The 26,490-nt window shown below is 65.3% G+C and overlaps 1 protein-coding gene across 1 annotated transcript; it reads left to right on the forward strand.

The window, feature by feature from the left end:
* Positions 1-3,664, forward strand: JRK (Jrk helix-turn-helix protein). Its single transcript, XM_044244857.1, has 2 exons — positions 1-315; positions 406-3,664. The coding sequence occupies exon 2, from the start codon at positions 431-433 to the stop codon at positions 2,054-2,056; it is 1,626 nt and encodes a 541-aa protein (XP_044100792.1). The 5' UTR covers positions 1-315; positions 406-430; the 3' UTR covers positions 2,057-3,664.
* Positions 3,665-26,490: the final 22,826 nt, after the last annotated feature.

Here is a 26,490-nt window from a genome sequence, read left to right on the forward strand (position 1 = left end):
CTAGAGCACGGCGGGAGACAGCGCCATGCGCCGGAGAGGCAGCCGCAGCGCAGACAGTGCTACCTCGATTCATCAGAACCACGCTCCCGGGACCCCTGTACTCTCTAAGGTCCACATGTGAGGGTGGGAGCGGTTACCGTCCCCCTCGGAGAAGACCAGAGGTTCCAACCGTGTGGACACATCCGGGGCGGTGTGACACTCAACATCTCTCCTGCAGAGGGGCCGGGAGGTGGCCACGTCGCTAGCACTGGCGGGCGGACCACAGGAGGAGCCGGGGCTCACGGTGGCCCAGGGTCTGTGGAGCGGGACGGGCAGGTGAGGCAGCGGAGGACGGGGGAGGGGAGGCAAGGAGTCTGCCCGGACTCCCCATCCCTCCCCGCCACGCGTGTCTTCCCTCCTCCCCAGCTCCCGGGACGAGCCAGCCCCCACCATGGCTTCTAAGCAGGCCACGGGGCGGAGCCCAGGGGAGAAGCGCAAGAGGGTGGTGCTGACCCTGAAGGAGAAGATTGACATTTGCGCGCGCCTGGAGAAGGGGGAGAGCAGGAAGGTGCTGATGCAGGAGTACAACGTGGGCATGTCCACCCTGTACGACATCAAGGCCCACAAGGCGCAGCTGCTGCGCTTCTTTGCCAACTCGGCGTCCAGCGCGGCGGCGGAGCAGCGGCGCACCCTGCACACGCCCAAGCTCGAGCACCTGGACCGCGCCCTGTACCAGTGGTTCCTGGGCAAGCGGGCGGAGGGCGTGCCCGTGTCGGGCCCCATGCTCATCGAGAAGGCCAAGGACTTCTACGAGCAGATGCAGCTAACGGAGCCCTGCGTGTTCTCGGGCGGGTGGCTCTGGCGTTTTAAGGCCAGACACGGCATCAAGAAGCTGGACGCGTCCGGCGAGAAACAGGCGGCCGACCACCGAGCTGCCGAGCAGTTCTGTGGCTTCTTCCGGAGCCTGACGGCCGAGCACGGCCTGTCCCCCGAGCAGGTGTACAACGCCGACGAGACCGGCCTTTTCTGGCGGTGCCTGCCCAGTCCCAGCCTGGAAGGTGGGGCGGTGCCTGGTGTCAGGCAGAGCAAGGACAGGCTGACCGTCCTCATGTGTGCCAATGCCACCGGCTCCCACAAGATCAAGCCCCTGGTGGTCGGCAAGGGCGGCGGTCCCCGGGCTTTCGGGGGCATCCAGCAGCTGCCCGTCGCCTACAAGGCCCAAGGGAACGCATGGGTGGACAAGGAGATTTTTTCTGACTGGTTCCATCACATCTTCGTCCCGTCAGTGAAGGAGCACTTCCGGGCCGCGGGTCTGCCCGAGGATGGCAAAGCCATTCTGCTGTTGGACAACGCCCGCGCCCGCCCGCGGGAGGCCGAGTTGGCCTCCGGCAACATCTTCACTGTCTTCCTGCCCGCCAGCGTCACGTCGCTGCTACAGCCCATGGACCAGGGCATCCGGAGGGACTTCATGAGGCACTTCGTTAACCCCCCCGTCCCGCTGCAGGCCTGCCACCCCCGCTACGGCATGAACGACGCCGTCTTCAGCGTGGCCTGCGCCTGGAGCGCTGTGCCGGGCGACGTCTTCAGCCGGGCCTGGAGGAAGCTGTGGCCGGCGGTCATGTTCGCCGAGGGCTCGTCTTCAGAGGAGGAGCCGGAGCGCCTCCCAGTGAAGCCTCACGACCAGACTTTTGCGCACATTCTGGAGCTGGGGACGGAGGCCTTGGCCCGCCCCGGCAGCCGGCTTCCCCAGGCCGTGGCGGCCGAGCGGGGCAGGCCGGGACACGCGGTCGGAGAAGGCCCAGCCCTGGGCTCTGGGAGCCTGGAGCTCGCCAAGAAGGACGGCGACGAGGCAGCCTGGGAGCAGGCAGCCTTATCCTTCGATGCCGTGGTCCGCTTCGCCGAGGGGCAGCCCTGCTTCACGGCGCAGGAGGTGGGGCAGCTGCGCGCGCTGCGCTCCGTGTTCGCCAGGCAGAGGCAGGTGAAGTGGCGGCGCGGCGCCCTCAGGGCCGTGGTCAAACTCGAGGCCCCCCCGGAGGCCTGCACTCTGCCCTGCTCCTCTGCGGCCACCGAGCACTGACGTCCGCGGCCCTCGCCTGCGGGACAGAGCTTGTCTAGGAGGTTGCGGCGGCCGGGGTGCGCTCCCGGCCGCTCGGGGCGGCCCGTCCCCATGCATCTGCTTCATCGCGGGCTTGCCGTGTTTTCTGTCCTGGCCCGTGAGTGTGAGCGGCCACTCCGGCTGGGTCGCCCACACCTGCAGCCGACTCAGCGTCCTGTGAATGGAAGCGGGGGCCCAGCCGGGCAGAGTCTGGGCTCGTGTTCCCTGGCTGAGCCCTGCTGTGTGAGTGGGTGGAGCTGTCTGTCTGTCCAGGACGAGGAGAGCCAGGCCTCGGGCCAGCTGATGCCAGGACCTGCAGCCCCTTGCGTGAGGCTGGCGTTGCCCTGGGCCCGCCCCCTCCTCCCGTTGGGCTCCGTTGCAGCTGCTTGTGGCTTGCAGGTGGCAGTTGTCCCGCCAGCCGCGAACTCACTTAACCATGCCAGCCTCTTCTTGGAAGTTCCTCAGTGTTGCCAGGAGGCCTCAGCCCTGGGGTCTGGACTCCAGGATGTGGGGCCACATGTGGGGTTGGCATGGCAGAGCCCCTTCCCCAACACAAGCAGGACTGTCCTCCCCACACCACCCCCCTCGGCCACCCGTTGCCCCAGGGAGCCCGTGGCGCACCACGGGCGTGTCTAGCATCCTGGTGCCAAGTTCACTCTGAGGTCCTATCCCCGTCCGTAGGAGGTCACGCTCACCGCCTGCCTATCCCTGAATTTCGCCGAGGCATTCGAAAATGAGTTTTAGGCCTCCGCGTGCCACCTGGCGTAGAAGGAGCTGATTGGATTTCCGGCCGCATCTGAACCCTGCGTTCGCTGTTCGCGCCTCCGTACCCCGGCAGGGAGGAGCCGGCTGCACAGCTTGGTTGTCGGAAGATCGTGCCTGCTGTGGCTCCCTGCCGGCTCCCCGCGGCCCGGACTGGCCCAGAGCCAGGACTGCCCGTGGCCCAGGACGGCAGCGCACCCTTCTGTTCACCGCTGCGCCCTCGGGTCCGGCCTCGCTGCCCGGCCACCTGCTGGTTCTCTTTCCCGCGCCTACTGGGGTGCCCGCCAGCAGCGAGGGATGCGGCGTGTGGTTTGCAGGCGGCTCGTGGGCTGCGTGCCCGTCTTCACGCGTGCCAGCGACGCAGCCGCCGGTGGACGAGCTTCCTGCTCTGCGCCGGGCGAAGACCGCAGCTGAGCGAGGCTGTTCTCAGACGCCCTTCTCTCTGGGCCGGATGGCCTCAGGGCCGTGCCGCCTCCACACCCTCCTTCCTGAGCCTGGAGTGACATCCATGCAGCACTGCCATTGGCTGCCGCGGCCCACTGCGTCGTTGAACGGCAGGTGCTTGCAGTGAGGTGTCGGGAGTCCCTGCAGCCCCTGCCCTCGCCTCGGTGGCCGTGGGGGCAGCCCGGAGAGGTGGCCGGACGCCGAGGAGCTCTCCCCCGTAGCCTGGCGTGCTTCTTAAACAGGACTGTGCCGGCGGGTGCAGCTGGAGGGGCAGGATGTGGGGGGGCTCCTGGATACCCTGCGGAGGCTTTTTTCCAACAGGTTGTGGATTCGTGACCCCGTACTGGCCGTTCTGTGGCCACTGAATAAACGCTTGTCACCGACGGCCTGAGGGGTGTCTGCGCTCCTTCCAGAAGCAGCCACAGAGCACAGCACCTGCTTGAGCCCCCATGCCACTCCGGAGGCTCTGGGGCAGAGCAGGGTCTGGCCTCCTGTGCCCCCCCCCACGGGCAGCTGCTCACGTGGCCTCTGCTGGCAGCTCTGGGACCCTGGGCTGCAGCCGGCTGCGGGGCCACGAGCAGGCACTGGCAGAACCCAGAGCCCAGGGCCCAGCGAGGCCGTCCAGTGAGCACCTGCACTGGTCCCGCTGTCCCACGCTCCTGCCCCCCCGCCCTCAAGAGGACCCCTAGCCACCGTGCTCGGCACTTCTGGCCCCCCAGGCTCAGGCGGTCAGAATGCTTTTGCCTCAGAATCCTTTTTCCCCTAACTAGGCTGGATGTGAAATCAGAGCCGGGTGGGACCAGTGCCCCTTCCTCTCTGGTCACCACAGAGGCACCGTTAGGAGGCCTGGGCTCCGCATCCCCCAGGAGCACTTGGCCCAGAGCCCTGGCGGTGGGGTCCGCGGGTGCGGCATCTGGGAAGCCCTGCCGTCCTGTGCAGACGTGCCTGCCCCGCTCTTGGCTGGTCTTTCCTGGGTCAGAAGGTGGAGCCTCAGGAGGCAGCTCAGGGCCCCAGAGTCAGATGTGGCCTTGGAGGGATGGGGTAGAGGCAGGGGTCGGCGGCCACGCAGACCGCGCGTGCTTTCGCTGGAAAGCAGAATTTAGGGGAAACGGGACGCGCCACTGCTGCGGCCTCCGAGGGCCAGCCTGAGCCGCTGTGGGAAGGTGGCGGCATGGCTGCTGCTTTGGCGGGCTTTCCCGTGCTGTGGAGCGGGGTGGAGCGCTCCCGTGCCACATGTCGTTTAGCGCGGAGCGTGGCATGTGTTCCCTGCCCGCCGTGTGCCGGGCACTGTGCGCAGCCCGAGGCTGGGGGGTGATCAGACGAGGCTCCCGTCCTGCCTCCGCCTCGCTCTCTCCACAGCCACGCTCTGGCCTCAGCCCTCCCCCGAGGCCACGGTGGACACTGATCAGGAGGGCCCGGTGTGTGGAGGGTGGAGGCAGCCCGTGGTGGTCTGGACGCGTGGGTGGGGGCTCCACACGGACTCCAACCCGGGACACCCGGGACGGCTGCCCCCGGAGCTGTCGGAGACGAGCGGCGTTGTCCCTGCTCCCCGCGCTGGGGCTCAGAGGTGTTTTCCAGGGGAGAGGCAGGCCGTGGCCCAGGCCCCTCCGCGCCACGGAAGGACTGACTTGGCTTGGCGCAGGGCTGCGGGCTGGCTGTGCGGCGGGAAAAATCTCCCGACGCTGGTCTCAGGAGCTGTTCTTCCGAAGGACCTGGGTTTGCTCGGATTAGCAAACCTTTATGCCCGGGGCAGGCCTTGAAGAGCCGGAGTGGTCAGTGTCGTCCGGCAAGGGCCAGTGTGTGCGGGGCACAGTCCAGCAGCTTCGCGGGGCGGCTGTCCTCGCAGGGCGGCTGTGGGCCAGTCGCGGGCTGCATCCCCGGGAGGCACCAGGGAGGCCGGAGCAGGGGCTGTGCGGACTGGGACAAGCACCTCCCCCAGCCCCACCCAGCCCAGCACCAGCTGACAAAGTAAGCAACGGGATAATAGCAACGTGACCCGGTGGGGTGGGCAGGATCCGGAACTGCGGCAGCGCGCTCCTTGAAGCGATCCGCTTCCCACCGGAACGTGCAAAGAAACAGGTGCGGCTCAGACTGGGAGAGAGAGCAGTAGGCCGCAGAACCGCGGGGGGGGGGGGGGGGGGCTGGACTTAACAGAAGCGACTTGAACTTGGCCATTCTGCACATGGTGGAGGGAAGCGCAGCTCAACACAGAACAGGGAGGAGCAAAGGCAGAGACTGGCGGTGGCCCGTCACACAGCCTCACGGGAGAGGACAGTCACCACGCCCGGAAGAACCAAGTGGGGATTCCAGAGCTGACCAGTGCGAGAACCAAAGTGAAGAGCTCCTGAGTGACCCAGCAGCCACGTGAGCTGGAGAAGGAACCCGTGACCGCGACTGACCTGGAGGTCCTGGTGACCGCGCGATGCAGGGACACCCACGTCTGCAGCAACCAGAGCTCCAGGAGGCAGGAAGGAACAGAAAAAGTACTCAAACGGTGCCCGAAAAATTCCCACGTTCGTCTACAAACCAGCAGGCCAGTGAGCTCCAGCGGGACCACCACCGCGATCCACAGAGTCGGGAACACGGGGAAAGCTGTCCCCACCCCGAGCGTGCCCAGTGGGGCTGGTGTCCGAGAAGGGGCGGGGGGCAGTGTGGTCTGGCTCAGAGGAAACCCACGGCCAAGACTCCGGCGGCCTCCAGAGCTCTCAGAGTAAGGTGAGCGCACGAGGTTTCCAGATGCACACAGAGAATGTGCTGCTGGTGGGCCCGCTGTCCTTCCGAGAAATGCTACAGGAAGTTCTTAGGGCTCAAAGCAAGTGACCCAGACAGTAAACCAAATCCACTCAGAGCAAAGCCCTGGTAAAGGCAGTCTGCGCTCTGTGCGCTTGTCCTTGGACACCTTGGGTAATGGGTGCCCGCCCCCTGCTGCCCTCTCCTCTGGCAACAGCGGCTGCTGCTTTTAAGACTGATTATTTTAGAGAGAGCATGAGCAGGAGGGGCAGGGGAGAGCGTCTCAAGCAGACTCTGCCCAGCACAGAGCGGACATGGGGCTCCATCCCCTGATCCTATGACCACAGCCTGATTTGAAACCAAGAGCCAGAAGCTTAACCAGCCGGCCCCCCGGGTGCACCCGGTCACGTCTTTAGGAGGCATACCGTTCCCTGAAGTGGTGGTCTTGGGCTCGTCACCTCGACAGATGTGCCGTGTGCAGGGCCACCGGAAGGGCCTCCAGCAGGAGGTGTGCACGGGCACATCCCAAGGGCGTTCTGGTCGCCCTGAGAACAACTGAGCGGGAGATAACCCCAAAGTAGGGAACAAATCTGTTAGAGAAATCAAGGGCTGTGGTCGAAGATGCTTCATGGAAAAGCCTCCAGCGAACAGAAAGACAGAAAGATGAGGGGCCCTCAGCACGCGGACCCCCCTCGCCTCCCTGGCCCTCAGTGAGCTCCGTAGTGTGGTCCCCCCCGCGGAGATCAAGAGTCGAGCCCTGAGCCGGTTTGCGCCACAGCCGAGGTCACACCGCGGCCCCAGACCTCGGCTCCTCCCGCAGAGCTGAGGCGGCGGCGGCAGCAGCAGTGACCGAGCGGCTCCCCGGGGCCGGGCTTCTGGTCTGAGGCTTCTGGTCTGAAGCCGGCTCTGCTTCGAGCCACTGGGAAACGCCCAGGAGCGGGGAAGGACCCTGCCCTCACCCGGGCCTTGTCAGGCCGCATGGCACTTCCGGGCACGCGGACTCATTTCACATTGACCTTCCTCAGTGATCTTGCCTTGGAGCGCTTGGTCTGTCTGCGGCGCAGAAGCGTGCTGTGAGCACCCACAGAGGACGGCGCGTGCTTCCCGTGCTCTCTTCCCGTGGGGCCCCCCACGCCCCGTCTTCACCTCGCTGTCTGCGGACACCAGCCCCGCACCACCCACAGTGCAGGCCTCGTCCTTTCCCGGCAACTCCTGGGCGGTCAGGCAGCTGGAGCAAGATGGGAGGCGCCGGCCTCCAGACTGCCGGGCCCCAGGGGAGACCCAGGAAGGGAGCTTCCGAGGGGAGGGGCCCCATCTAAGCAGGGGCAGGCAGGATGGGCTGGTCCTGCGCCGTAGCGCCGGCTGCCTCCTCCCCACCCCAGTGCTCGCTCTCCAGCCTGATGCTGGGTGTGCTCCCAGGACCCTTGACGTCTACGTCCGCGGCCATCCATCTACACTGGCGAGCTCCTGGAGGCCGGGACAGGCTTTTCCTTTCCAGACCCTGCACTGGGCTGGCACAGAGGGATGTTCAGCTGAGAGATCTGGTGGAGAGCCCAGGGCTGGCTTCCGCGGCTGGGACCACGGCACGGAAGTGCAGCTCTGGCCGTCCGGTCCTCGGGGCCATGTGTGCATCGACCCTTCAGTCCCAGAGACCCCCGGGGAGGCAGGAGGGAGAGCAGCCAAGCCAAGTTAGGGCTCCAGCTGAATGCTTGTCCGGGAAGCAGGGGCCGTGTCCTTCTGCCTGAGCCCACGTGGACTTGGGAGCCAGCAGGAGCCCGGGACGGTTTTGTGTGCGGAAAGCTGGCTCTCCCAGCGCCATTCAGGGCCTTTACTCATTTATCCGGCCTTTACTGAGGCTTTTTGTGTCCCAGGGGCTGCCTGACTGGTGGGACAGAGGTGACCAGCATGAACGTAGCCCGAAAGGGGGCCCTCAAGACAGTGAGAGGAAGGCTGGGGTTGCGGGAAAGGCCTGGGGGACCTGAGCAGGCTTCATGGAGGTGGTGAGCTTGGAGGTGGGCCTGGGAGGGTGCGTAGGAGTTCTCTGGCCGCAACTGGGAATGGGATCTTGTAGGCAGACCACGACTTGGGGAAGTTGTGCCCCAGCAGGAGCCGCCCCAGGTAGGGTGGCAGCCCAGCAGGACAGACCGGACACTTGAGACCCAGCAGGTGGGGTCATGGTGGCCTGAGAGGGTGGTCTCTGGGCTGCCTCCCCCCCAGCCCTTCTTTTCACTCTCTGGCATCTACCCGGGCACCTTCCGTGCCTGTCCCCGTCAGGGAGACCCCCTGGGGTGCGGCAGCTCCACGTCCACGTCCCCCTGGCTGGCTGGTGACCCCAGGACGGAGAGCCTTCAGTCTACAGCAGGAGCTCGGGGAGGCGGAATCTGGGAGATGGCCTGAGCCTGGGGGACCTGAGTTGACTGGGTCTTAGGGACTCGAGGAGCCTCGGAAGGACAAGAGGGAGCCTGAGCAGGAGGGCTAGGGCCTTGGGATAATGACCACGGGGCTGGCTGTGCAGTTCCCACGCCAGCAGATGCAGGGGCCCCGTGTGGCTGTGACCCACCGCACCAGACACAGAGCACAGAGGTCACCAGGCTACCCACCCCTAGAGAAGCCCCCCAGTAGGGCCAATGGCCTGGGCCGGGTCAGCGGCCTCAGCACCTGCTCTGCCACAGAGGCTGAGGGACCCGAGATGTTCCTTCAGGCAGCTGCCGGATGGGCCCGGCCCTGTCGCAGGCCCGGCTGTGTCCATCCCCTGCTTTCCTGGGTAAGTGCCTCCTTGGCCCGCCCCGGCAGCTGGAGGCGCTCCTCTCCGTCTCGAGGGCTTCTGGCTTTACGCTGTCTGGGCCCTGCTGGGCTGCGGGACCCAAAGGGGACCCCATGTCCTGGTTGGCCTGGGCTGGCCCTGGTGGGTACCTGGTGTCTGCGTACAGCCCTTGATAACGTCCCCTCTGGGTCTGGGTTTGCTCAGGGCATCTTGTGGGGACACCCGACTGAGGCCCACTCTTCACACGATACCCCCAGCCCTGGTCAAGCGGACGGGCCATCTGACGCCACAGGAGCTAGTCTTAGCCTGACCTGTGTGTCGGGGACCTTGTCCCAAGGTCCACCTTAAAATGTGGACCATGACCTTGCTGGGCCGGGGGTCCTGGAAGCACACAAGGTGGTGACTCCTCCCCCACGGGAAGCAAGGAACAGGAAGGAGGCTGTCACCCAGGTGGGCTGTGGCACCTGCCCTGTAGGTGGGAGTAGGAGTGGAGGCCAGTGTGGACCAGGGGCCTGCAGAAGCTAGCACATGGCTCCCGGGGCTCTAGGCTGGGCTGCGGACCTCCCCACTACCCCGACCCTGGGCGTGACGGGCTTACTACTCCAGTCAGTGGGACCCTGGAGGGACAGGGGCTGCAGTGGGCTGTCCGGGCCCCTGACAGTCTGCACATCTGCCCACTGACAGGTGTGTCCTCGGCCGGTCCACGCTCTCGGATGGGCAGCGGGACGCCATGGAGGGAAGGCACTGGGCCCTGGGGCCGGGGCCAGCCTGGACCCTGAGGCGGGGGAGCTCCACTGAGCTACTGTCTGGGGCCTGGGTGTTGGGGCCCCACCAGCTGGCGCTGTCCCTTCCCCCACTTCTCTGCCAGCCACGTCCCCCTTCCCCTGTGGGTGCCAGCGGCCCTGCTGCTGCAGAGGGCGAGGGTGGGGGGTCCTGGCCGGAACTGGGGGGAGGGGAACACGGAGAGGCATGCAGCTGGTAGGGGAGGCCCTGGCCGCAGGCAGGTGTGGGAGGTGGTGGGTCCCTGGGGCCATCAGAGCCCACTTCCTCTTCCCGCCTGAATAAGGCATTTTGCCCCTTTCCATGCGGCCGTCATTTTAATAAAGTGCTTTTTTCCGTGAGCCCGGAGTGCAAGACTTCCTCCTAGCTCAGGGACGTGCCCGTTGCCAGCAGCTCCGAGGGCACCCATGAATCTCCACTTATTTGTGGCTCGAAAAGTGAGGTCATGGGCTCTCACTGGGCCTCACTGTTGAATTAACAGATAAGATAGTAAAATAGCGGAGAGGGGCCCGGCGGGGCAGGGGCGTGGGGGAGCCAACCCGGGCGGGGCCTGCCTCCGACCTGCCTGCGGCTGCGCCCTCTCTCACCCCCTGCTGCCGGCCTCATCCCCCCATTCCTGACACGGGAGAGCCCCCCCCAGCACGCCCACAGCCCCTGCCCGCATCGTTCACGCGGGACGCTGCCGGGCACGGAGACCCACGTCCCCCACTTCCCAAGGACAGAGGATTAAATGTGCACACACTCCACTGCCGCTGAGACGATCGGGCCAATGCAACGGCCCTTGTGTTTCCTGAACTCCAAGTGTCCCTCACATGAGCTGTCTTCTCCAGCTTGTCTGCAGGCACTGAAGGCGCCACGGGCCTCTCTCCCACTAGTATTCACGGTTTCCGTCCCCACTCCGAGTGCCACCAGGCCAGCCCTGGGTGATCCCCTGGTCACATAATGAGGGGGTGGGGAGCAATGTAGGGGCCCTGATTGGGGATTTCTCTGCCGCTGTCTCCACCCGCCACCCCCCCATTTACCCACACCGCTGTCCATCTGTCCGTCCATCCGTCCATCCATCCACCCATCTGTCTGTCCATATGTCCATCCATCCACCCTCCCATTTACCCACACCTCTGTCCATCTGTCAGTCCATCCATCCGTCCATCCATCCATCCACCCGTCCGTCCGTCCGTCCATCCGTCCATCCATCCACCCATCTGTCTGTCCATCTGTCCATCATCCATCCACCCGCCCACCCACCCACCCATTTACCCACACCGCTGTCCATCCGTCAGTCCATCCATCCGTCCGTCCATCCATCCACCCATCCGTCCGTCCACCCTCTCGCTCTCACTGAGCAGCCTGCTGTGATTTTGTCCCCTCCTGGAGCTTACTGCACGTGGTCTCCCTTACCCCTGGGGACAGCTGGGGCCACGCCTTCCCTCCACTCAGAACAAGAGTTCACACCGTGTCCTTATCAGTCACCTCTGAGGCTCACAGTCCTCTTGTAGGTGTCCCCCTCTTAGAGATGGGAGCAGAGGTGCCCAGAGGAAGGGCGAGTTGCTGGCAGACTACAGATGGGACCAGCTGAGACACCGGGCTTCTTCGCAACGTGCGCTCAGCCTTCTTGTGTGCCCTCCGCCGGGACGGCTACGTTGCTCCCGGGGGGCACCAGGCTGCGCTGGGCCTTGCCTTGCTACACCCGTGGATGAGAGTGAGTATTCTCACCCCTTTACCAGGGGGAGCCTGAGGCCAGAAGAGCTGGGTTCCCTGCGTCCACTCAGCCAGGCACCCACTGGGAGCAGGGACAGTCCTTTGGCCTCCTAGGTCATGTCCATGGCTGGCCCCTGCCATTGGATGTTACCTGAGCCACCAAGAGACCAGGCCCCAGAAAATCTCAGGGATGGAGAGCAGGCTCGGGAGCCTCGGGGTGCGTGCGGGACCTGGAGTAAGGAAGCCACTCGGGGTGCGTGCGGGACCTGGAGTAAGGAAGCCACTCGTGCCCGCACCACACAGCCCGTCGCCACCCTTCCACAGAGCAGTTCACTTCCTCAGACAGCCCAGAAATTTCCAGAGCCCAAGTTCTGGTGATTGCATGCTGAGCCTCAGTGAGGGGCTTGACTTGGATCCACTCCCTGAATTAGGTGTCCTTGTCCCCTGGGCCCAGATGGGAAATAAAAACATCCATCAATAGCTCATGGCCTCCGATGACCATGGCCACATGGGCAGAAGGGACACGATGGGACCAGTGTGGGCGAGCAGAGTGTGCCCCCTTCCAACCAGAGGTGCCCACGTTCCAGCCTTGTCCGATGGTGCTGGCCTTCGTGGCCCCGTGCCGGCTTCCTCGCGGGCAGCACAGAAGTGCTGCTGGATGGGGCTCCTGGTGCCGCCCTGGGAGGTACCCCCTTCTACCACCCAGAGTCGCCACATAAATCTGGGCCGCAGTGGGCCCTGGGGCTTCTCTTGGGGTCTCCACTGCCCACTTGGCCTGGTTCTCTGGTCCCCCCATCCCCTCTCTGGTTCCATCCCATCATCCCCACAGGCTTTGTGCCTACCATGTGCCATGTTCCTGGCCACTGGGGACACATGAGGGGCCCTGACCTGAAGGGGTGACAAACACGTCACCAGCCAATTCCAGAACATTTAACAGCTTTAGGATCCAACACGTGCGATGTGCAGGGGATGCATCGAGGGCTCTCCGAAAGGGGCCACAGCCAGCGGCGAGGAGGGCTGGGCAGTCCGGGTCGCAGTGCAGCAGCGACAGAGGCAGTGGGCAGCTCAAGAATAGGCAACAGAGGACACGGGGTCCCAGACAGGGGTCACGTGTGTGAGGGACACAAGCAGGGGGACGCCACCCGCGTGTTCACGGTCTGCAGCAGCTTCTAGAGCCTCACCCTCCTGCCCCGTGTGCTGGGACCTCCTGACACTGGGGACACTGGTGCTCCAGGTACTTCAGTTTTTATGTTTTAAGATCTGTGAGAGAGAGAAGGAGGAAGGGCAGAGCCGGGGGAGAGAGAAGCAGGCTCCCCGCTGAAGCGCAGAGCCTGACGGGCTCAGTCTCTCGGCCCCTGAGATCATGGCCTGAGCCGAAATGGAGTCAGACGCTTGACTGACTGAGCCATCCAGGCGCCCCAGCAGGCTTCTGTCTCCATTCTCGCCCACTCCCAGGGACCTGCCCACTCCCGGGGACCTGCCACCTCCCAGGGACCTGTCCCCTTTCAAGGACCTGCCCATTCCCGGGGAGCTGCCCCCTTCCGGGGACCTCACCCACTCCTGGCGACCTCACCCACTCCTGGGGTGCTGCCCACTCCCAGGGACCTGCCACCTCCCAGGGACCTCACCCACTTCCAGGGACCTGCCCACTCCTGGGGACCTGCCCACTCCCGGGGACGTGCCCACTCCCGGGGACCTGCCCACTCCCGGGAACAGTGTGTGCAGGTGTGTAGGTCTCCCTCTGCCCACCCTGAGCCTGACAGCCATCTCGTGCTCCCTGGGCGGGGGACACAGCAGGACACGGCCCCTCTTGCCCTCAGCCTGGGCATGGGCTCCTCAGCAGGCCAGGCAGTTGCCAGCCACAATTTTCTCTGCCTTATTGGAGGTCCAGGCCACCTAGTCATGGGACCTTGAGCCTGAGACAGTGAGCAGGCAGGACCCTGGGCCTCACAAGCTCCCCTTGGCTCCTGCCTGCAGCCTGGGCGCCCCCTTGGCACTCCACCCGGAGCAGCCCACCAGAGAGGAGGGGACTGTGCCCTGGGGAGGGGCCTCTGGGCGTCGCCAGGGGAGCAGGAGCAGGAGCAGAAGGATAACGGGCAGAAAATACGCAGAGATGGGATGTTCCTGTGGTCTTGGCTGCAGGGTCTGAAGCAGGGCCTGGTACCCAGGAGTGGCTCAGGGGACTCCGGCCTGCCTCCCCGTGGCTGCTTGCTCTCCGTCTGCCTCCCCCTTCTCCCACAAAGGCTAGAGCACGTGCCCTCTCCCCGGAGTAAGTTCCCCTCCCACCCCCAGCCCTTGGGCCTTCTCGGCTGGACCTTGCTGCTGACCTCCAGCCTCCTTCCAACATTTCACGCCTCCTCTCCTCCTCCCCCTCCGTGGAGCTCTGTCTTTCACAAGTGGTAAGCTTGCTCCAGCCCCAGGGCCTTTGCATGTGCTTGCCTCTCAGCCTGAGTCCATTACAGTCACTCTGCGGAGGCCTCCCTGGCCACCCCACTATGGTGAGTCCCGGGTGCCCGTTTCACCAGGTCAACACAGAAGGCTCTGTCTCCTGGCCGACCCTCAAGGCCCCATGGTAAGGCTTTGGCCGCGCCATGCAGGGCTGCGTTCACTCTTGACTGGGAAGACCAATGGCAAACAAACATCCTGTAGCCGTGGGGAGCCCTGAGCGTGGTCGGGCTTCCATCCTAGCGGGATGGTGAGAGGGCTACCAGAGTCACACACGACGTCTACTTCTGTTCACAGATCCACACCAAAGGCTTTACCGGCAAAAGGACATGGGATGTGGGGTTTGCCCAAAGATTCTCCAGGAGAAGGGGGAGAATGAAGGGGGAACTGGGGATGTTGGGAGGGACAGGACGACGAGGGTGCGTGGGCCCTCGCCCGTTCTGCCTGTGCACCGTTTGCTCAGGGGGACGCTTTCCTGGGGGCCCGGGGAGGGGCTGTGCCGCTGCCCAGAGCCTCCAGGCGGGGCCTCCTGCCTTTGCTCTGCAGAGACCCGGGCCTGGCACCTGGGACGGAGGTGTCCCTGGCTCGTACCTGGCGTCCTGCTGGCGCCCCGGCAGGGGCTCTGCCATGTGGCTGCTGGACGCACCTTCCTTGGAGGCTCGAAGGTCTCTGTCCCTGAAGACGAGGTCCGGGAGGCCCCCGGGGGTGCAACAGCCACTGCTGGTGGTCACTGCTTGTGGGTCACGTCTGTCCCTCTGGACAGCATGGGGACCGGCACGGGGATGGTGGGGGTGGTCCCCTCCCCGAAGGAGGATGGAGGGAGGGAGGAAGCGGTGGAGGGAGGGATGGAGGCTGGGCCCTCAGCTCTGGACAGGCAGAGCCTGGAGGGGCCGTGCGATGCGCGTGGCATCCTGTCCTCCTCCCCTAGCTGCCTGCGGACACGTCCCTCCTGCGCATGGACCCAGCCCTGTGCCACCTCCCTGACAGCGGCTCCCTCCACAGCCCTCAGGAACAGGGGGACAGAGCCTTGCCTGAGGGCACACAGGTCTAGCGGCCAGCTCTGGCCCGGGACTCCGGGTCAGGAGCCCTCTCAGCCTGAGAGAAAGCCAGATGTCTCCACATTGCCTGCCCGAGACCAGGGAGCACGGAGAGTCCATTCTGCCCACTCGGTGCCCGTGCTGGGGGGCGCCGAGGCTGGCTGTGAGGACAGTGGCCTGGGCCTGCCTCTGGCTGGGGTTCATGTCACGGGGCTCCTGTGCCCTCCTGCACTGTGGTTGGGCCCTGTCCCCTCTCTGGTCCCAACCAGAACTTCTCGGTGCATGGGCCTTTGGAGGTGGAGAAGGCCAGGCCAGGAAGGTGGATTGTGGACTGTGCCCACCACTGCCCCACCCCTGGGGGTCCCTAGGCGCCCCCAGCCTCTGACCTCCCACCGTGGGACACCCAGCCCGTGTGTCTGCCTCCCTGGGCCGGGGGCTGGGAGGGATTGTTGGGCATAGCTAAGGACAGGCTGGAGCCCCTGGGGCCAGCAGGGCAGTCACCACAGCCCCCTGGCCGGGTCAGCCCACGCCCTGGAACTGGGCCAGGGGCCAAGCCAGAGACGCAGCCGGGGAGGGCCTGTGGGGCTGCCCGCATCTGGGTTTGATGGGCTCCTCCCACCACCCCCAGATAGACGAGGCTGTTAAGGTGCGATTGTCACTCCCTCCCCGGGGACAGACTCCAGCCTGGACACAAAAGGCGTGTGAGTGTGGACACTGGCACCTTCAGCCCCCCCTTAGACCCGCACCCGCCAGGGGCTCGCTTTGCTCTCTCCGGACAGCACATTGCCCTCTGCTGGACGCGAGAGGAAGTACACGTAACTCCAGCCCGCTGCCGGAGGAGCCGGAAGGTTCCAGAAGGTTCCACTCAGCCGGGAGTCAGGGACCTGGAGAGCCTGGCCTGGGCAGGCAGGTGCATGTCTGGGTGGCTGAGAGATGGGGTGAAAACCAGGCCTCACAGCCCCTGGGGACCCTCCTTTCCCAAGCCAGTTCCCACCTCTCCCCCACCCCTTCCACGACCTCCTCTCCTTCCCACCTCCACTGTTTTCCACCCAGGGTCAGCCCGGGGCCTTTTCGTTGCCCAGAACACCAAGGCCTCACAGCCTCCCACCTCCTCCCAGCTTCTCTGACCCCAGGGAGACCCCAGCATCCAGGCCCTGGGCCCCATGAGGTCCCAGAGCTTCTCAGGGCTGAGGCCAGGCTGATGCCTCTGGGCAACCCTGCATGCCTGGGACAGGAGTGTGCTCCATAAATGCCAGAAAAAACACACGGAGCCGAGGAAAGCACACCTGGGGGTGCCCCAGCATATGGACAGGTAGGGACCAATCAGGGCGACCCCTGGTGCCCAATAACGCTTCTTCCCAACAGCAGGGATGGTAGGATCACACCCAGATTGGACCCCAGATTATGCTCAAACCCAGGTGCAACACAGTCCTGATCCCAACCACAGGCTGAGTCCCGAACATGATCTCATACTGATCCCTGATCCTGGTCACACTCTGAGCCCTGGTCCTGGTCATACTCTGAGCCCTGACCCTGGTCACACTCTGAGCCCTGACTGTGGTCACAGGCAATCCCTGAAGGAGGTCACAGGCTGAGCTCGCACCCCAGCCCACGCATTTTCTCAGCTCCTAAAGAGGACAAGACCAGGAGCCCGGAGCCCCTGCGTATGTGTTAACCTCTAGAAGCCAAGAGCCTGTGCTGACCTCCTGCTTCCTCCCCACGTGTGACTCAGTGCTCTCCCTGGCCGAAACACTTCCCTGCTCCTCCTGTGTCACAGCTCCAGCTGAGTGTGGTTCCAGGTCCTCTGGGGGACAGCAGCGATTCCGGGTGTGGGGGCAGACGAGCGGTCATGGAGCTGACTCACTGAAGAGCCGGGGGAGGCGTCTGTGTCAGAGCCGGCTCCCCGGCTCCCCACGCAGCTCTCGGACCGCAGTTATCCAGGTGGCGGCTGGGGGAGCGAGCAGGGGGGTGCTTTCCTGCAGAACAGAGCACGTCCAGGTCACACAGTGAGCAGGCAGGCTGCTTTGTGCTGGCTTCCACACTCGGTGGCTCTGGGTACTTGGGGCCTAGTGGACACCTGCCCTGCCTTTCCCCCCACCTTGGACTCTGGCCCTTCCCTGTCACTAGCTGGAGTCAGTGGCCTCTTGCTGCCAAAGTCAGAAGGCTGGGGGTCCCACAGTGGGGGTGAGCCTAGAGAGCCAGCCGGGGGGCCCCCTGCAGGGGCAGGGAACTCCTTTCTCTCAGCACGTGTCTGGCCTGGCCCCCTGCTCGCTGGGACACGGCTCCCACCTGAAGAGGCCTGGAGGTGGGCGCTGGCTGAGCCCAGGGGCTGAGGGGATGCGGAAAAGAGCCTGAGAAAACTTCTCAGAGGGGACACTGGGAAGGCAAAAGAGCCCTGTGACGGCGAAAGGTCAGCCTCCGGGAGGGGGTGGGGCCAGCGTCCAGGAGGGCGTGGGGCCAGCGTCCAGGAGGGCGTGGGGCCAGCGTCCAGGAGGGGGTGGGGCCAGCGTCCAGGAGGGCGTGGGGCAGCATCAGGGAGAAGCCCCGATCCATTTTGGAGTGGTCTCTCTCTGCCTCCCTCCCTTTCCTCCCCATCACAGCAGCTGCACAGCCTGACCAACAACTAGTGCGCGGCGGAGTCTCCTGCCGCAGCCACGCACGTGAACTCAGGAGCAGATACTCCCGGGCCCATCCCTGCCGTGATGCTGGCAGCTGGCCTCGCAGGGGCTCAGCAGAGCCCTACGGGAGCCCAGGCCCCCCAAGTTCCTGCCACGCGGACGCCAACAGGGACGACAGCGACTGAGCTGACCGAAGCCGCTGCGCTCAGGGCAGCTCGCGGTGCAGCCGACGAAGTAGTGCTCCCCGTCCCCTGGGCCCACCCAGACCCCTTCTTTTGGGGGCACCCTCGCCCAGCTGCTGCAAGTGCTGCCTGGGAACAATTCACAAGGCCCCTTCCTTTGGAGAACTGTCCTTGTCGGGGAGGGGCCCCCTCTCAGAGGGGAGGCCACTGACCCGGTGTGGGATGGACGGTGGGCCGCTGGGCTCCAGGGAGCCACACGCACCCTTCGGAACTCCGTGGGTGGGGTTGGCTGTGCGCAAGCCCGCTCTGAGCTCTGACCTCTCCCCGCCCCCACCGTTCTGCCTCTGCAGAGAGCACCCCCCTCAGTGAACCGAGGGACAGACGTCCCCACGTTAGGTCCTGGTTCTAGGAAGCTGACCGGAGGCCACGGCCACCCACAGTCATTCCAAGAGGTTGGCCCTTGGTGTCCAGGCCCGGAGTGACAAAAGGGGCCCCGCCTCTGGAGTGCAGTTGAGGGACAGCTCTTCCTGCCCTGATCCCTGCCGTGCAGGCTGTTCTAGCCAGAGCTTGGCAGAACACCCTCTCACAGGGGAGTAGGGGACAGGGGGCATCCATACAGGCCCTGAACAGAGGAAACTTGGCCAACATGCTCGAAGACCCTGGTTCAGCCTCCTTTTCCTGCTGGGCGGGCCAGGCCTTTCTGGGGAGGGGCTCAGAGAGAGCGAGAGAGTGAGCCTGGGGAGCTGGAGGCGGGAGCATTGTCTCCCAACCTGGATTGCTGCTGGGTGCCAGGGCTCAGTGACATCTCTGCGGTGATTCAGCAAATAACCACCCCCAGCGGCCCCGTGCCGGCAGCCTCCCTGCATAGGGAACGCAGATGCCAGCAGGCTGAGCCTACCATTCTGGGTGCTGGAGCTGCTATGGGGGAGCAAGGAAGCACTGTGGGAGTGGCTTCACGCCAGGCAGAAGGATGCTTGGGCTGATGGGGCTCTGCCCACCTGGAGGCACCTGCTGGGTCTCAGTCCTTCTCCCTGTGAGGTGGCTGGGGTGGTTCCTGGCCAGCGTGGCCTTCCTGCGATCCCCGTTCTTGCATGCCTGCCCTCCTCAGGGCTGAGCCATCTGAGCCCTCAGCATCCCCACCATGGGTGAGAGCCACCTGTGAACAAGCCAGATGCCCCCAGAGCAGGTGTGGTGAGTCACTGGTGTGCCGCCCCAACACCCTGTATAGCCAAAGCGAGCCACCACTACGGAGGTGCTGAATGCAACAGATGAGTAGATGGATGGGACCCACGAAGGGGAGTCAGTGGAGTCAGCCTGTGACTAGGGCAGGGCAGATGAGCTTTTGTTCCTGTGAACCTGACCTCCAAGGTCTGGGGCTCCCTGCGGAGCCTCCTGACCCTTGTCTGGATGGAGGTGAAGGGACAGAGGCTCCCAGGCTCACACAGTCGCTCCGGCTCAGCCACATTTACCATCCACCCACTCCTCAGTAGCTGCTCTGGGCTCTGTCCCCAGGACCCCAGAAGAGCAGTGGTTCCTCCTCTGGTCCCTAGAGCCCTGAGGCACAGCGTTAGAGCCCCCCGGGGTCGGGCCCCAGAGGTCTGCACGTGTCAGACTCTGTGGGGACTGTGGTTCGGTCTTAACCCTCTTGCACCTCGAAGCTTGGATAACTGGGCAGAAACTGGGCGGAGAAGGTCCTGCTAGATGGAAGAATGGAAGGCGAGGTGGGAGACAGAGGATGGGGGAAGGATTAACTGTGTGCGTGGTGTTCCTAGTGACCTGGAGGATGAGGATAGCCAAAATGCAGATGAGCTACTGGGTTCTCAGGAGCGGGTGATGACCATGGTCGTGGTGACGGCGATGGTGAGGAAGGTCACGGTGTTGATGGTGTCAGGAAGCGTGTGATGGCAAGGACGATGCTGTTCCTGACAGTAATGGTCTTGGGAGAGGTGACCATAATTGTGATGACAATGACATCATCATGATAAGAAGGATGTGGCCGTAACGTGGAGGGGTTAGTAGTGATCATGATGATGTTATTATTGTAGTAACAACAGTGATGATCTTGATGATGGTGACGGTCGTGGTGGTGCTGATGATGGTGACCATCACCGTGACAGCAATGTGATACGGTGAAGGAGACGCTGAAGGTGTTGGTGTCCGTGCGAGTCCTGGTGACAGCTGGCATTTGGTTTTGTGGAGGAGATGAGGATGTCGGCCAGGCGCATACCAAGGATGGTGACAAGGAGGATAATGGTGAGATCAGGCTCCAAAGCTGAGTGGACCGAAAACTTTTTCCACGATTGGCTCGAACGACTATCTACAGATTTAAGGCTTGCCCTGCCCCCCAACCTCCTGTCCCAGATGTGGGCTGGCAGGGGAAGTTACTTTCACTGTCTTCAGTTTGTCCCCAGGGAGGCTACGGCCTGGCCCTGGGCCCCTCCCCGGTGGCCGTGGGCTTTAGGGGACGGCCTCCTCACCGAGGCTGGCCCTGGGTAATGGCCACATCTGCTCCTACCACAGGCAGCCTGAGCCTGCGGGCCTGGACGGCTGTCCGGGTTCACTGGCAACTTGACACCGAGGTCCTTGTGGGCTTCTGTCAAGGTGTTTTATTTTTATGTAGAAAAAAGCAGTGTCCTCTCAGTTCAGGGAACGTGGGCTCAGCGTGCGGTGGTCAGACCGAAGTGAGGGGCTCATTTCCGGCAGGGGCATGCAGGGGGGGCTCCGCAGGCTGCTCCTGCCGCGGAAATGGGGCAGAACCCCGTAAGTCACTCAGTCGATGCCTCTGCCCCTGTGATGGTGCCACCTCAGTCATCCGTCTCTGGCCTGAGTGGCTCCGGGGGGAGCAGTGCTTACCGAGGGAGCCCCCTGACTGCCTTGTTCCGGGTCAGGGTGGCTGCCTTGGGCTCTTTACGGCTGAGGCTAGGGGTGTCTGACTCCCTCCCTGAGGCTCCTGCATTCCCAGGCCCTGACCAGACCCAGGTCTGAAGGAGCCAAGACCCTGAGCCCCACCTGTGGGGGACACATGGGGCCCTGGGGGGAGCCTGAGTGTTCTGGGATAGGTGGGTGAGCCCCACTCAAGTGCAGGGAGAAGTGGGGTCCGGTGCCGGCTCCCACCGGCCCTGGGAGGGAGAAGTGGGGTCCGGTGCCGGCTCCCATTGGCCCTGGCAGGAGGAGGCCAAAGAGGCAGGATGTGGAAGCTGTGGCTTTAGCTGAAGTTTTGGAAGTGAAGGGGGTGTATGCTGGTCCCTTACAGGAGTGGGCCCTGCGGAAGCCTGATTGGGGGGCAGGGTCTGGGGGCCTGCTGGGCAGAAAGGGCTCTTTTCTCCACTTGGAGGGGCGTGTGTGTGTGTGTGTGTGTGTGTGGTGAGCTGACACCACCCCTGGGGGCCCTGGGCTCTCCCCAGAACTCCAGGTTTGGAGGTGGCAGCGGTGACACCGCAGGGATGGCTGAGGGGTCAGACCAGTGGGCATCAGGCCTGGAGACAGAGGGACTGAAGTGCAGCAGAGGGAGAGAGGGAGAGAGGGGGGAGGGGGAGGAGGAGTGGAGAGGAAGGAAGAGGGGCAGGGGTGGGGGGAGGCCAGAGAGCGTGCTGGGTGGGCGCGCAGCCGGCAGGTGGCGCCCGGTCCCTGGACGGGCCTAGGATGTCAGTGGCTGGTGAGGCCGGAGAAGACAGAGCAGAGGGCAGGGGCGGCCATGGGTCTGGGGGGCTGGGCTGCGGTGGGAAGAGCCCTGGAGTCCAGCCCTGCATCCATTCCCGTGCCGATGGGGCCCGGAGTCCCCTCGCCTGCAGGTAAGGGACAAGCACGGCATCCTGGGGGACAGCCGCCCACGGGACAGTCACGGGAGCAGGGGACAGTCTTGCTCCAGCGGTGGTGGGTGGCGCTGACCCCCCGGAATCGGGGGGGTCCTCCTCCGTCTGTGGCCGCACGCAGCCCGAGCCCGCAGCCGGCCTGCCCCTGATGCCCCGGCCCTTGCTTAGAGGTCTGTGCCCCAGTGCTTCCCCTGCGCCGTCCCGCTCTGGCCAGGGACGAGGGAGTGTGCCCTTGGATGAGTCCGTGGCATGTGAGAGGCTCAGGCAGGAGGCCGGGCGCACAGACACCTTCATGCTCCACGCTGTGCGTCCGTCCCGCAGCAATCTTGGACCATTCCCGACTCTCGGGGTGCTGGAGGCCAGCCTGGAGCCTGGCCGGGGAGACAGAGGAAGGGACAGCAGCCGGGTCCTGTCCAGGGATGGTGGGAGAAGTCCAGGCGCCCCACCCTGGACCTCCAGCCCAGCTCCACCATCTGCAGTGGCTTGCAGGGGAACAGACAGGGGTCCCCAAACCCGCGGGAGGATAGAGTAGGCCAGCTGGATGGCCGAGAGGTCCTCTCCCACCTCAGAGCACCCCCAGCCCCTCTGCACTGTGCCCCCTGCACCAGGGCTGGCTGCCGTCCCTCCCAAACGCCCCAGTCAGCCACCTGCCCCAGACCCAGACCATAAGACCAAGACCGCAGAATGAGCGACGGGGGTTGTGAACCCACCATCTGGATGCGCCTCTGCAGAGGGACCCCTGCCGGCTCCAGAGGCCAAGGCCCAGAAGCTGTCCGTCCCGCGCTGCACACGGCACACAACAGTGCACGGAAGTGCCAGGACCACTGGCCCCCCGATCGGCGTCCCGGCACCCCAACCCCCACCCAGCGTGTCCGAGGTTCAGGGAGATGCCCAGTACACAGCAGGGTCCCCCCTCCCACGTGTTCTCTGTGTCCACCCTCTTTTCAGACAGGTCACAGAGCAGCAGACCCCCACGCCCAGGGCCCAGGGCGGGAAGGAACCCTGGTGGGCGGGGCGGGCTGTGTGAATGGTGGGGCCCAGGGCAAAATGGAAACGGGGGGGGGGGGGGCTTTCATTCAAAGTTGCATGAACCGCAGGACAGCTGCGGCAGACCGTGGCCTAGGGCCCAGAGACAGGTGACGAGGGACAGATGCCGTCAAGGCACCCCGTGGGCCTCGCAGCTGGGGGGAAAACGAGCTCACATCTGAGACCGGGCAGCCGTGAGGGCCAAGAACTATCACGGCTCCCGTCCGGCACCCGAGACCTGCGGCAAACAGGGAGGCCCCACGTCCACGAAGCAGGAGTGGGGGAAGACGCCCAACGTCCGCGTGGGGCAGCGGTGGGGCCAGGATGTCCCACACCTGGGACATCCGTCCCAGGTCAAGACCCCAGGAGAGAGGTCTCACCCGGACAAGATGGCCAGGGCAGGGGTGACAGCTGTGAAGGGCAGGGCCCCCCTACCCGGCCAGGGCCCCAGGGGAGGGGTGGGAGGGGCAGACGGGACCCTGAGCCATTTCCGGCAGTGGGGGCGGGGCCGGGCAGGGGTCCCTCCAGGGCGCCCTCCCCACCAGCAGGCAGAACGCAGAGCCTGTGTGCGTGGGGGAGCTCCTGGCTGCGTCACAGGGAGCTATTCTCGGCCCCGCTCCTTGTATGGCTCCGGAAGTGTGCCTGGGAGCTGGCGCTCTATGCTGGGGAGCGAGCTAAATGGAGAGGCCCAGAACAGCAGGAAAGTTGGCCGCCACCCCCTCCGTGGACGTCCTGAAGCCCCAGCTCCGGGGGAGTCCGGCCAGGGCCAGCTGGCAGCACACCCCCCATCCGGGCGGAGGGGCGGCCACGCTCGGGGGGTCCTGCTGCACCATCTGCTCAGAGTGTCCGGGGAGGCGGCGGGGGCGCCCTGGCTGGGGGCCCAGTGGGGCAGAGAGGTGGGGGTGGCCACGGGCTCCCACCCCCCCAGGCGGGCTCCCCGTCGCGCCTGCCGCGTCCTCACAGCCGCTCCTCACAGCGCTCCTACCCCCGACTGCCCGCCTCTCCCCTCATTCCCGACCCCCCTCAGGCTCTCAGAGACGGGGCCTTCTCCCACCCACCGCTTGGCTCTCCAGCGGCCTCTGCCCCTGCCCAAGCCACTATCCCCGTGCCAGGCCAAAGACCCAAGTCGGTGGCCTCAGTCCCCACCTTAGGACCTGTCCCCTCTCTAGTAACCCTCCCCTCCTGGCTCTGCCCCTGGCGAGGGGCAGAACCCAGAAATCCTGTCCTCCCTGGCCTGCGCGGCCCCCTGCAGCCAGCCCACCTGTGCTGGGCCACCAGCTCGCCCCACTGTCAGGGCTCCTCTGGCCGCTGGCTCCGGAACACCTGGGGTGCCGGGGAAGCTGAGCGCTGGGTATCGTCCGCTCCACGGGCCCAGCACAGGCCCAGTGGGCGGGAGCATGCCTGGCTGGGACAGAAGATCAGGAAGGTGGTGCGTGCGCACGCGTGCACCCCCCCCCCCAAATGCATGTGCGCACACACACATACACGTTCACGTTCACACTCATAAACCGACACAGAGAGGAAGTGCTCAGGGGCTCTGAGGCAGCACGTACGAGGGACAAGGCCACAAACGATCCAGTTAACAAATCGCTAAGAGGCTGGGAAGGCTTCCTGGAGGCGGTGACAATGGGCTCAGATTTAGACAACATGTAAAACCATGCTGAGTTTTTGGGCTTCGATTTTAAGACCAGAGAGGCCTTTGTCACTGGAATCAGGGGTGACGTGGCACGGGTCAGATAGGGCATTCGTGGTGGGGTGAACAGAGCGGCCAGAGGTCCAGCCCAGTCCTCGTCACCACGTGCCACTGCCATCAGGCTCCACGCGGTGCAGCCCGTGGTGTGACAAGGAGGGCGCTGGGGCCAGAGGGCCTGTGGCATGTGCAGCGGGTCACAGCACCTCGAGGAGAAGCGGGGCCCGGGAAGCAGGGCCCCAGCGCCCGTCCAGTGCTCTGGGGATGCTCAGACCCAGCCCGAGGCACCTGCCACGCCAAGGGGACATTTGAGACCCAGACCCCATGTGGGCGCTCAGACGGCGAGCCGCGTGTGTGCAGCGTGTCCTGGGCCCCCCGCCCTGTCCGGGGATCCCCCCCTGCACAGCGCCTCCGGGAGCAAGGCCACGGAGATCTCCCGCCACCCCGCCCTGCAGTAGTATCCCTCCTGCCCTGGTCCTGGCTAGGCCGGGAGGGGATCTGCCCTGATGCCCTGGAGGGCAAGAGCCGGAGCCTCGGCGCCCAGGCCTGACCTGCGGGAGCTTGCCGTTCCGAGGGCGGTGACCCAGCTGACGGCACGCCCAGAGCCACAAGCAGCCCGGGTCCTCCTGGGCCCCATCCTCCAGGGCCGGCGTGTGGGTCAGGGTGATGTCCCTGCTGTAGGGGGTGATCTGCACCCCCTGTGGGCCGCCTTGCTGAGGGCCTGCCGAGCCGGGCTTCGGAGCTGCTCTGGGTGGAACAGCTGACTCACCCCCGGGCTGAGTAGAGCCAAGCTTCTTTACAGGGCAGAATGCAGATGTCCAGAAGGCACAGGAATGAGAGAACTTGCCCACCGTTGCCCAGGGTGCAGACTGAGCTCACAGGGCCTCCGGGAGCCTGCAGACCTTGCCCCCCACACGGTGCCCTGGCTCTGGCCCCCTTGCCATGGAGCCTGGACACGTCCCTGGCTCTCTCCAGGGCTCAGTTTCCCCCTTCCATCCTGGCTGAGGGCAGCAGTGAGGGTGCTCTCCAGGGCCTGGGGTGTGACCTCCTGGCCCTGGGGGAGGGGGACGCCAGCAGGGCACAGGGAGCAGCTGGCTCAGGGCCCTCCGTGCCAGCCTCATCGGAAAAATACAAACTTTCCTCGGAGCTCGGGTGGGGGGAGGCGCTGAGGCAGGAGGCAGGAAGGAGGGAGGGGGAGAGGGTCTGGTGTGTGGGGGCCCGGAACGAACAGGCTGCCTGTTCCAGGGACAGGACGCCGCACACACACCCTGCCAAGCCGGAGACAAGAGGAAGTTTGGGGGGGGGGACTGGAAAGAAGATGTTCCCTCCGCTCTAGGCGCTCCGTCGGAGCCCCCCCCCCCGCCAGACACCTCTGCCCCCCCCCCCGGCCCGTGCCCAGCGCCCATCTCAGGTCTGTCGGGCATGCGTGTGGCCACTCGTGCGCCTGGCGCTGACGGGGCTCCTGCCGCCGCTGCCCACCCCCCACCACCCCAGCTCCGCATCCCGGGCTCTCTCAGAGGCCACCTGGCTGCTGCAGGTGCCTCGGGCAGGTGTGGCCGGGGGACCCCGCCTCTCACTTGCCGGCTGAACAGCCCGGGGCAGGGCCCCCACCTCTTGGAACCTCTGTGAAAACAGGGTGAGAGTGTCTCCTTGAGAAGGAAACGATGCCCTTGTCGCTGCCGCTCTCCTGGCCTCCCCGTTTCTCTGTCCCTCTGCCCACCCATTCTACCTTCCTCTCTGCCTTGGGCCGGGTCTCACCTCTGCCACCCTGTGGCCCAGGCCCTGGCCCTGTCTCTGCCTCCCCAGGCCTCCTCTGTGGCCCGGCCCCCCCAGGGCCCAGCTCCCCTAAGGGAAGCAGCCAGAGGACAGAGAGGCAGGCCAGGAGGGTGGGGCAGGGAGCCCAGGTGTCCCCCCAACTCCGCCCCGCTCCCAGGCAGCCGTCCCCAGCCCCCAGCGCGGACAGAGCAAGCAAGGAGCAAAGCAGACCCTTCCTGAAGAGAAGGGGGGAGGAGCTGGGCCTGCAGAGGGCCCCCCCGGGAATCTGGGGGGTCCTCATCCTTCCCTCTCACTGTACTGGAGTGAGGCCACAGGACCCAGGAGGGCCCCACAGGTGGCAGGCCAGGACCACAGGCCAGGGCCAAGCTGGGCAGGCAGGGCCCCGGTGAGGAGCAGGCAGACCCCAGAGGTCCAGCTCCTACTGCACAAGGACAGGGTCCTGTAGCCAGTACAGCAGTGGCCGTGGTAGGGGAGGAGGTGGGGGACCGTGAGCTGGAGGGGGCTCTGACCGCTCCTGCCGACCCCCTTGCCCCCACGGAGCTGGTGCTTACACGCTGGGCTCTAAGGGCTGCTCACTGCGGACCGCCTGGGGATTTCCTGGCGACTAGCTGGCGGGGGGGGGGGGGCCCGGGTAGGCAGGGGGACCCAGAAA

This window comes from Neovison vison, chromosome 4 (assembly GCF_020171115.1).
Source record: "Neovison vison isolate M4711 chromosome 4, ASM_NN_V1, whole genome shotgun sequence".
In the NCBI taxonomy this organism is placed as follows: Eukaryota; Metazoa; Chordata; class Mammalia; order Carnivora; family Mustelidae; genus Neogale; species Neogale vison.

Coding starts and splice junctions, on each gene's coding strand:
- JRK (XM_044244857.1), top strand. CDS start 431: ATGGCTTCTAAGCAGGCCACGGGGCGGAGCCCAGGGGAGAAGCGCAAG.